The sequence below is a fragment of the Musa acuminata genome, chromosome BXJ2-9, assembly GCF_036884655.1.
Source record: "Musa acuminata AAA Group cultivar baxijiao chromosome BXJ2-9, Cavendish_Baxijiao_AAA, whole genome shotgun sequence".
In the NCBI taxonomy this organism is placed as follows: domain Eukaryota; kingdom Viridiplantae; phylum Streptophyta; class Magnoliopsida; order Zingiberales; family Musaceae; genus Musa; species Musa acuminata.
Window position 1 is genome coordinate 50,088,650 of NC_088346.1, and position 10,138 is coordinate 50,098,787.

At 47.8% G+C, this 10,138-nt stretch overlaps 2 protein-coding genes across 3 annotated transcripts; both read right to left on the bottom strand.

The window, feature by feature from the left end:
* Positions 1–350: 350 nt before the first annotated feature.
* LOC135622145 (pollen-specific leucine-rich repeat extensin-like protein 3) lies at positions 351–2,926 on the bottom strand. The gene has a single exon (XM_065123790.1). The coding sequence runs from the start codon at positions 2,502–2,504 to the stop codon at positions 468–470; it is 2,037 nt and encodes a 678-aa protein (XP_064979862.1). The 5' UTR covers positions 2,505–2,926; the 3' UTR covers positions 351–467.
* A 2,069-nt stretch (positions 2,927–4,995) lies between these two features.
* On the bottom strand, positions 4,996–9,832 carry LOC135581236 (translocase of chloroplast 101, chloroplastic-like). 2 transcript variants are annotated; one of them, XM_065127340.1, is made up of 2 exons: positions 5,992–9,832; positions 5,730–5,911 (listed from the first exon to the last, which is right to left on the bottom strand). In XM_065127340.1, exons 1-2 carry the CDS (start codon positions 9,685–9,687, stop codon positions 5,879–5,881), a joined length of 3,729 nt encoding a protein of 1,242 aa, XP_064983412.1. In that variant the 5' UTR covers positions 9,688–9,832; the 3' UTR covers positions 5,730–5,878. The 2 variants fall into 2 exon arrangements, with proteins under 2 accessions (XP_064983410.1, XP_064983412.1); XM_065127338.1 differs by having other exon boundaries at positions 4,996–9,832.
* Between the last annotated feature and the right edge of the window lie 306 nt (positions 9,833–10,138).

Consider the following 10,138-nt stretch of genomic DNA (forward strand, 5'->3'; position numbering starts at 1 on the left):
TATGATACCTAAAGTTCTTCTTTAAAAAATAAAAAAAAAAATTAATCAATAATAATAAATAGATTACTACTAATTTTCTTTTTCTTGTTTTTTATTAATTTCTGGATGGACTCGGCACATGATGGACGATCGAAACGCAGGTGGAAGGAGACATGCACGTTCATCTCGCGGTGGATCGAATCGATGCATCCAAACAAAGATCGAGTCGGAACGAGACTGACAAGGAAGGATGGCACTGTCAAAAACCCTCCGCCTACGATCGATTCACCGAACAAGTCTCAAATCACATAATTGTTGGAGCGAGCGAACAAAAGATGATGTCGAATTGGCAACCCTTTTACGCATATTGGAGAATATGATATGGAAGGGAATACATGGCGCTGCCTGTTCTGTTGCGCCTCCTCTTTCGCATGCCCATGCACGTCACCAGTGAGTGGTCGGGCAGATCATCGAGGGTGGTCCGCTGGTTAATTGTATCCTGGGTACAAGGGTGGCGGTGGGGATGCGTAGCTTAATCCGCCCACGGGTGGTAGCATATCCAAGTCGGGAGAAGGCGGCGGTGGTGGAGAGGAGTTGGAGGTGGGAGGATGAGATGAAACCGACGGGGGTGGAGGAGACACGGCTCGCGGTGGTGAATAGACTGGAGGAGGCGGAGAGAGCACCGGCGGAGGAGGTGGTGGTGAGTAGACGGGAGGAGGTGGAGAGCGAACAGGTGGCGGTGGTGGTGAATGAGCCGGTGGAGGCGGGGGTGAGTAGGCAGGAGGAGGTGGAGAGGGGACCGGTGGCGGCGGTGAACGGACCGGTGGAGGTGGTGAATAGACCGGTGGTGGCGGTGACGAGACTGGCGGTGGTGGTGGTGGTGGTGAGTAGACGGGAGGAGGTGGAGAACGGAGCGGTGGCGGTGGTGAATAGACCGGTGATGGTGATGAGGGAACTGGAGGAGGTGGTGCGTGGACCGGTGGCGGTGGTGAATGGACTGGGGATGGCGACGAGGAAACCGGAGGAGGTGGCGATGGGTGAGTTGGGGTGGGTGGTGGAGTCGTGGCTGGAGGTGGCGGTGAGTGAACTCGTGTTACCGGTGACTCTGAGTGTGGTGAGGGTGGAGGACGAGCCGGTGTCATTGGAGAACCTCTCTGTTGTGGCGGTGGTGGCGAGCTGACAACCTGTGGCGGCGGAGGTGGTGAAGGAACAGGTTGTGGTGGTGGTGGTGGAGGCGAGGAGCTGACAACCTTGGGTGGTGGCGATGGCGTAGTTGGATTCGGCGACGGCTTTGGGGATGGTTTCCCCGGCTTGGGCGATGGTTTCTTGGGACCTGATCCGCATTTGGAGCGACCGCAGTCGACAGGGCGGCTCACCACCGGCGCGCACATCTCACCGGACTTTTGTGTCGGTCTCCTGGCGAGGCAGTTGCTCGTGTCGTCGAACACCACGTCGGACTTGGTGGACGTCGGCACACACTCGTCGGCCTCACCCTTGAAGAAGTTGTAGGAGAAGGTGAAGTTGGCAAGGCTGGGCAACCGGCAGAGTCCCGCCGGAACGACGCCCGTGAGGACGTTATGCGACAGATCCAACTGCTCCACCTTGGTCAGACCATCGAAGCTCTTCGACAGCACACCCGTGAGGGAGTTCCAACTCACGTCCACCACCGTCGTGTTGCCCAACGACCCGATCTCCGGCGGCAAGCATCCATCGAGGCCATTGTTGAGAAGGACGAGCTCGTTGAGGGTGGCGCCCATGTCCCCGATGCTGGCCGGGATACACCCGCCGAGCTTGTTGTTGGCGAGGACGATGACGGAGGCCTTGGAGTTGCCGAAGTTGTTGGGAATGTGAGAACTGAACCGGTTGTTGTTCAGAAAGATTGCGTCCAGGTCCCTGTCGAAGAGCACCGGCGGTAGCGCGCCCTCGAAGTTGTTGAAACGAAGGTCGAGGTACTTGAGCGAGGGGAGGCCGAGAACAACATCCGGGAACGGGCCGACGAAGCGATTGTTGCTGGCGTCGAATTCATGGAGGAGCTTGAGGTGGGAGAAGCTCTTGGGGATGATGCCGCAGAAGCGATTGGAGTTGATGTGGAAGAGCGCGACGTCGGTCAAGAGGCCGAGCTCCGCCGGGAGGAACCCGGCGATGTCAGCGCCATTTAGGTCGGCGCCGGCGACGACGTTGAGCGAGGGATCGTCGGGAGCCGGTGAGCAGAATATGCCGTTGTAGCCGCACACGTCGGGGCCGTCCCAGTTGGCGGTGAAGTTGTGAGGGTCGGAGTAGATGGCGGTCTTCCAAGCTTGGAGGGCGACGTAGGAGCTGCGGAGGCGGGGATTGGAGATCCGGATGCCGATCTCGATTTCGAACTCAAAGTCATCGGGAAGTAGTCCGTTCTCAGGGAGGGCCAAGAGCTGGCGGCGGGCGATGGCAGCGGCTTCGGCGTCGGAGAGGGCCGAGGAGGGGCGCGGGAGGAAGGAGGAAGAAAAGAGGAGGAGGAAGAGGAGGAGGCAGCGGCCCAGGGCCTCCATGCTGGGTAGGGTCGAGAGAGGGAGGTGCACCACCCTGGAGAGCCCAAGGCTGCTTGCTTTAAGGGAATGCAATGGAGGGGGAGGAGGTTGATATAGCTGCGGGGGAAGGAGGATTGGAGTTGATGGCGAACGGCTTCCCTTGTTTGGAGGTGGGAGTTAGTTTTTCCTTTCTATTTCTATTGGAGAGATGGAGGAGAACGACCACGGGGACGTACTGCCCCAATTGACGACGACAGGGTGGAGAATCGAATGGACGGAGGGCGATGAAGCTTTGATGGGATTTATTGGCGCATCCCCCAAACTTAGCCTGATCGACAACTAATTCCATGGAACGATATTTTTGCTTCTGATGCGCAGACCTTTCAAGCACCGTCGCATGTTGTCTCACGCCGGACCCCATTTTGCCTGCAAGGGATTTGACGCCTAATTCGACATCACTAATCTCCCTCCTCTGCAAGGATATGGGTGTGAATGCTAACGGTGACCATGTGATGAGTCATCGGTCATCGTTCTCGTGAGAGAGAATGGCAGTGTGCTTCTAAAATCTCAACTACACTGATGATGCGCTACAGCATCTCAACTTCTAAGACTAAACAATGCAGATCCAACAAGAACTTGAGAATCCCTCTTCACAGCCAGCCCAGGCTGACATCTGAAATATAATGTGACATTACGGAGTATACACCCAGCAAATGACCAAGGAAAAAAGCATGATCCACGGAACTGCTGGAAGCTTTTCCAAGAAAATTTAAGAGGAATCAATGATTTCTAAATTAAGAGTCTCAACTCATTCTAATATATAATCATAAGGCTCCAACTTAAAACTCTCACTCTACTTGTTAAACCAACCAACACGAAAAACTGAACTACTGATGAAATCATGGAATGAGATATGTAAAGCATAACTTGTCCCATCGGTGCATAGAGATATCATCAACTCTCGTATTTACAATTAAATTTTCCAGACCACCAAGAACACAGGAACACACAAGAATCAAATAAGATTACTAGCATATGATAGATACCAAAGGAAAAATGGTCAGATTGGATCTTGACAATGCATCTTACCAAACTTCTTGTTCTTCTTCTCTGAATAGATGGTATCTAGCATCTACCATTCTAGTTTGCAAATTTTATATTTGGTAACGAGTAGTTTACATAATTTTTTAGAGATCATCAGAAATTTGTCTGAATTCTTTGCAAAGCTTTCTTCTTTATGTCCCTCCTCTTCCTTCGATCCAATGTTGAACTAGGCACTCTTGGTCGGCATGTTTTCCCTCCTTTTTATGTAAGGTACAAAAATTTCTCAACTTCTTTCATCACTAAATCAAGATGACTCGTTCAAAATATCACAACATACTTACATCTCCCAACTTTCAAGACCAAAGTAAACCAAACAATTTTCCCCCCTAAATCAGAGAGATGCCTATTATCAAGAAAGAATATAGACTATTTTCCAATGACAACGACTCATATTGTTCCAACTATCTTGGGTCCGCTACACGGATTTTTATCCACCATTGAACCCTGTGCAAGGCAATATCTTTAGTAAAATCAAAGTACATTCAAATTATTTTTGTTGTTTCCAATAATATCTTATTATATCACTCTTTCCCTCTCTTGACTGAACTCGTCATAATTGATTCAACTTATCTTCCCACAGCGTTGATGTCTTTTTTAAGCACGTCGTACAAACAAAAATTAGATACAACTCTAACCCTAGCAAACCAAAGGCCAACACAATTTGTAACCAAATTATTAACAAACTCTGCCTTTCCATCCAACATGGCCAAAATTTAAATAAGAATATTCTATTTATTTTTAGCTGCTATCCCGGCAAACTTTAAATAATAAGATAAATAATGATGCACTCCAAGAAAGAACTCTACCAAACAATGTAAGAGACAATGAATGCTTTTTTATTATCCTAACTAAATAGCCTTATTAACAAAAAGAAAAAAGGAGATAGACTGAACAGTCAATAGCCAACTAAATTTCTTAGGGCACTATGGAGCTGGATTCAAGCAAAAGTTGGTGGAAAAGATAATTTTGTTTGAAAGAAAATAAGCAGGTTATTGTAATCAGCAGAGTTCTCTGCTTTCATAGTGGACTGCAAGCAACAATTTCTTAGAACTATATCGGTGTGCAATGCAAAGCAAAGCACCTATTCTCTGCTATCATAGTGGACTGCGAGCAACAATTTTCCAATTTTTAAGCAAATTGAGGTGAATGTGAGTAATTACTTTCCAGTTATAAACTGATAGCTTTTAACGAAATAACTGATTTAAAAATCCAAAGTACACAAGAAAATAGCTAATGTTCGAAGATAGATTCCAAACATCATTAATAAGGGAATTAGTTTGCTTAAAATTCACAGGTAAACTAACACAGTCAGTATCAGAACAATCCAAAACAAGTTACCGCAGAGCATACAAGCATGAACGGCTTTAGCATTAGTGGAAGAGAAAACAAAGCACTTACGAACCAAATATCATGAAAATGAACTATTACTGCTTTTATTCAAACTCAGTTCTACAACCAAGTATTGAAATCACAGAACAAAACTAATTAGAGAAACTGCAAAGATTCTGACCAAAAGGATAATAGTTGGAACATAAAGAGGCTTCGAAACTAGTTATGATGAAACTCGAGAGATATAAAGTGTCTTAGACACCTGATCTAACTAATACTGGAAGGACTCACCGGGCTTCATGCTCCGGAAGATAGAGATTGCAATGGGGATGATACCCACGAGTGCAAGTTGAAGTTGTTCTGAGGTGCTCATCCTGACGGTGATCTGCCCAGTCCGCTTGTTGTTCAGCCCAACACGAACTGCCATCTTTGAATTCCTCCCAATGGAGAATTGAGACTGCAGGTTTGCACCCAAAGCCAAATCACCATGCCAACTCATCAAAGATAACCCCAAGGTGGCAAGGGCTTGACTTATGGGATAATCCTTATCGCGGAGTCGCACCTCCAAATTGGCTCCATATGCAGTATAACCTTGTGCTCGAACAGCACCAGTGCTTGCACCAAGATTCACTTGCTTCCCAATAGAAAGTTGGTCTTCAAACTTTAATCCAGTAGCTATGGTTTCCCCCAAGAAGGTTACGGAGATCCCTCCAGTAGTCCTGTTCTTTTTCAACATTTTGGACTTGGTCTCACCGCGCAGAATGTAAGAAAGTTGCTTTCCAACAGTCTGGATATCGAAGCCAGCGAGAGTAGAACCATTTTCCCCATGCTTGGCCAAGACAGAGGAATCTAAATGGATGCTGAATTCCTTTTTGTCCTTAGTCACTTGAGCTGATAAGACAGCAGGAAATCGGCCAGCAACAGCGAGGCTCTCTTCAAGGCTTACCCCATCATAACCACAATCATGATCCCAACCATGCGTATCCAGTACTGGCCTACAAAGAAACTGTGAGGTAGTCTCTAGAAAACGGTATCGATACGTTGGGGCGTCACAGTCAAAAGAAGGGGGCAATACCATATCAGGCAAAGGGACTGGTACAGTTGCAGGGGCATTATCCTGATCAAAATCTTCGACCATATCAGCAAGCCCAAAATCATCCTTCGACACTTTCTGTCCATTCTTTATCTCTTTCAATCGTCTGAGCTCCTCCTTCCACTGTTTTTTCTGAAGAAGCTTAACTCGGTAATCATACTCATCAAAATATGATCTTCTTTGCTCCTTGGTCAGCTTGGCAATTTGAGACTTCCTCAGGGGCTTAAATGGTGGAAGTTGATCATACTCTTCTTCTTCTTCCCCTTGATCAGCATCTGATAAGTCATCTAGGTCAATATCAGAATCTTCATTGTCACCATGATGATCGGATGGAAGTTTTGGGTGTGCTCTGGACTGCAACAGAGAAGAAAGCAGGAAGGGAAGCGGTGGAGGACGTAGACGGAGACCAAACAGTTTTCCGGGAGAAGGATCTTGAAGCTTTAGAAGTGAATTAGCTTGAGATAATATCTTTGAAGAGTAACAGAGCAGCAGCATCTGTGATCTCCATGACAGACCATTAGGGAGCACTTTTTGTCCCTCCCTGTTCTTTCTACAAGATGGATGGTTCTCAACAAGAGCCACTGGATTCATCAGGCGCATGTCTCCAGCTGCTAGCCTTATGGACTGCTGAACAGCATGAGACCTTTGGGCCACGAACACCTCATAGCTCAAAGGGGAACCACTTGGTCCATCAGGAGGGGCAGACGCAGCATGTGCGAGAGCGACAATGGCATTGAACCATATGGATGAACCCAAAGTGCTAGTAATTGTTCTTAGCAGAGGCAAGTCATTCTGATCTCGGGTCAGTGTGTCCATGCGGTCCACATACAAAACAATGTCTGGAGGGCATCTCTTTGTGTATTTCTTTATGGATGCCAGGATTCTCCTGCTTGATGCTTGGTCCATTCCTGAAGCTCTAAGACCTGGAGTATCTAAAACCCGAATCTTAACCCCCTCCACGGTTCCTACAATCTCTTTAACAGAAGTTGTTGCTGGTTCAAATGCACTGGTTGGAGACTTCTCTTCACCAAATATAGAATTTACAGTTGCACTCTTGCCCACTCCACTCTTTCCTAGGACAAGAATGTTACAGGAAAAGTCCAAATCTTCAGTTCCATCTTGTTCTAGCAGCAAAGCCTTCTTTTTTGCACTCTCAAGACTATAAGCCTGGCCAGTTTGCCTTCCACTACGAATACCTTCTGCAAGACTCAGACGATATAGCACCTGGGCTACCACCGTGTCTTCAGGTGAATGGCCCAACCTATGAACAAGACGTAGAAACTTCACCCTAATAAGCTCAACTTTCTCATGCAACTGTTTTTGTTCCTTGGTCATTTGATCATCAGGCTCTGCTGCTACAGCCAGATCAGAAGGACTAAGAAGGTTTGATCGTGCAGGACGGGGAAGAGTAGGTTTCAGAGATGGAATTGAGGGCCCCAGACCAGCTGGACAGTCGACCAAGAAGATTCTATTAGCATCTTGAGAAGTGACACTGATACCTCCATCATCAGTGGAACTGCTTGCCGCTTTCAGAAGCGCAATCAATGCATCAGAATCGATCATTGCATGTCTTCCATCCTCCTCGTCAGTCACCAACTCTTCATCTGAATCCAAAATAATCTGGCCGTCTACATCCTTTGAGTCATCTGACACTGAATGAGGGGTGACACTAGAAGAGCCTTCTTCTAATTCACTCATCAGCTGTTTTGCAGTTTCTGAGCTCGTCGATATTGCCACCCTAGGTGGTCCATCAGAAACTAAGTTTTTGTCTTCGTCCTCTGCCTTCTCCTGGTCAAGGTCTTGCACATGATAAATCAAATCTTCACTCGGTGTTGGTTCTGGTTCTGTAACTGAAGTTGGTAATTGAGCAAGTGCATCTTCATTCACACCAGAAGCCCCAAAGTCATCTCCTTCAGTCACCTTGTTTCTTGATTCCCCAGCAGTGATAGATGGAGATTGCCTATCTTGGGCTGATATTGAATTTTGCCCATCTGGAACCAATTCAGGCACAGGCTCATCATTGTTTGCCTCAGTTCCATTTGCAGTTCGATTCGATTCATTTGTTAGCTTCTCATCCACTATCTCGTGAACAGAACGCTCACTAGAGACAGTTTCGCCATCACTAGCTGTATCCACTTTCTCCTGAATAGAAGGCTTACTAAAGACAGTTTCACCATCACTCACTGTATCATCTTTGTTAGCAGAACTTTCACCGGACTTACTATCTGCAACTTCATGATTCTCACTCAAATCATTTTTCCTCATATTTGATCCATCAAGCTTTCCGGTTGAAACATAGACCATCATAGTGTCCACACCGGAATAACTCTGTATTAAATTTTCATTCATCTCTTCGTCATTTACTCCATGAGTTGATTTGGATGATTCATCTACTGTTTGAGAAGCAGGAGTACTTCCTTGGTTGACACTTTGATCAGAATCGGCATTTTCAGAAGTGCCAATGTCCACCTCGCTGATATCAGCTTTGTCTCCGCCCGTCCCTTTAGCAGGTTTTCCCAATTTCTCGACCAAGCCTCCATCTTTCTCCGGAGCATCAGGGTCTACTTGCTCCTCATTCCTATCCACATTTCCAGCGGCAGCAGTCCCATCATCGACTGGGTTATCCTCAATGCTCAAAGTGGGAGCAACCCCAGCAACGTCAATGTTCACCTCTTCCATCTCAGCTTTGCCTCCGTTTTTCTCTTCTTCGGCGGTATCAAACTTGTCGTTTGCTGTCTTTGACTCCAGTAGCACATCAATAACAGGCCTAGCAGATTCTCCCAATTTGTCGACCAAACTTCCATCTTTCTCCTGAGCACCAGGGTCTGCACGCTCCTCATCCCTATCCACATTGCCAGCTGCAGCAGTCTCATCCTCGACTGGGTTCCCTTCGATGCTCAAAGTGGGATTCTCCACAGTCTCCATCTCCTGTGCGGCAGGTATACAAATTGGGTAGACATTTTGATCGGAAACTGCGGCAACGCCAATTTTCACGTCATCCGCAACATCAGGTTCGGCTCCATGTCTCTCTTCCTCAACCGCACCAATAGTAGGGGTAGCAGACTCTCCCGATTCCTCGACCAAGCCCTCATCATTCTCCTCGTGAGCATCGTGGAGTCCGAGCTCCTCGTCGCCATCGACAGAACCATCCCCGATTGGCTTCGTTTCGGTGCTTTGCGAAGTGGAATTCTCCGTCGACTCTTTCACCACAGCCGACAAAACCTCACGATGTGAGGTCTCCTCTGTCCTAGGGATTTCACTTGACAGCATTTCCACGGTCTCATGTTGGGAATTGCCTTGGACGGTGGCCAAAACCTGAGTCTCCGATGGGGGCTCACCTTTCTCCTCTCCTTCCATGAGTTCACCATCATTCAATGATCCTGAAGCTTTAGCGGCATCCGAGAACCCATCGTCGTCCCCATATTCCAGCGCCTCCTGGAACGCCTCCTCGTCCGGGTCGTCGTCCGGAGTCTCCTGTGCTACAGGCATCGAGGAGGTGGTCGTCAAGGTGCCTCCGGCCGCGGCCGAGGCGGGGGCCGAGCCGTCACTGCTCTCCTTTTCCGGTTCCACGGCGGCACGGGGATCCCCGTCCCCTCCTGTGTCTCCGTCGGGTTCGCTCCTCATCGGGGCTTCCTTGGCTTCCGACGAGACTGACGCGCCGCTCACCTCGGACGCCATCGGTAAGGAGGGGAGCGACGAGACGACCCGAAGGAGCGGAAAAGAAGGCAGAAAGAGTTCTACAAGCCGAGTGACGAGCGTCTAATGACCGAATGGGGTTGGGAAGTGATAAGGAGAGCGGGCGGCATGAGATCAGATAAGGCAGGGTGGCGAGCGTTCTGTTTTTGCCCTTTTCGTGAACAATTTTTTTTTTTTCTCTATATACAGAATAATGTAGTTTGGGCCATTGATGGCAGCCCAAAAGTAAATTTGGGCTTTCAATTTCCTCACCGTATGATGTCATAGATTGGATTATTTACGATGGTGTGTTGAGAACCCTCGGGTATCGGCCATCCAAACATTGTAAGGGATCGAACCAAAAGCACATTTTCGACTCTAATCAATTGAATCTGTTTGGACGGAGTAATGTACTGCGATTTTGTTCGAAAAACAAAGATAAATTAATTATCTT

Coding starts and splice junctions, on each gene's coding strand:
- LOC135622145 (XM_065123790.1), bottom strand. CDS start 2,504: ATGGAGGCCCTGGGCCGCTGCCTCCTCCTCTTCCTCCTCCTCTTTTCT.
- LOC135581236 (XM_065127338.1), bottom strand. CDS start 9,687: ATGGCGTCCGAGGTGAGCGGCGCGTCAGTCTCGTCGGAAGCCAAGGAA.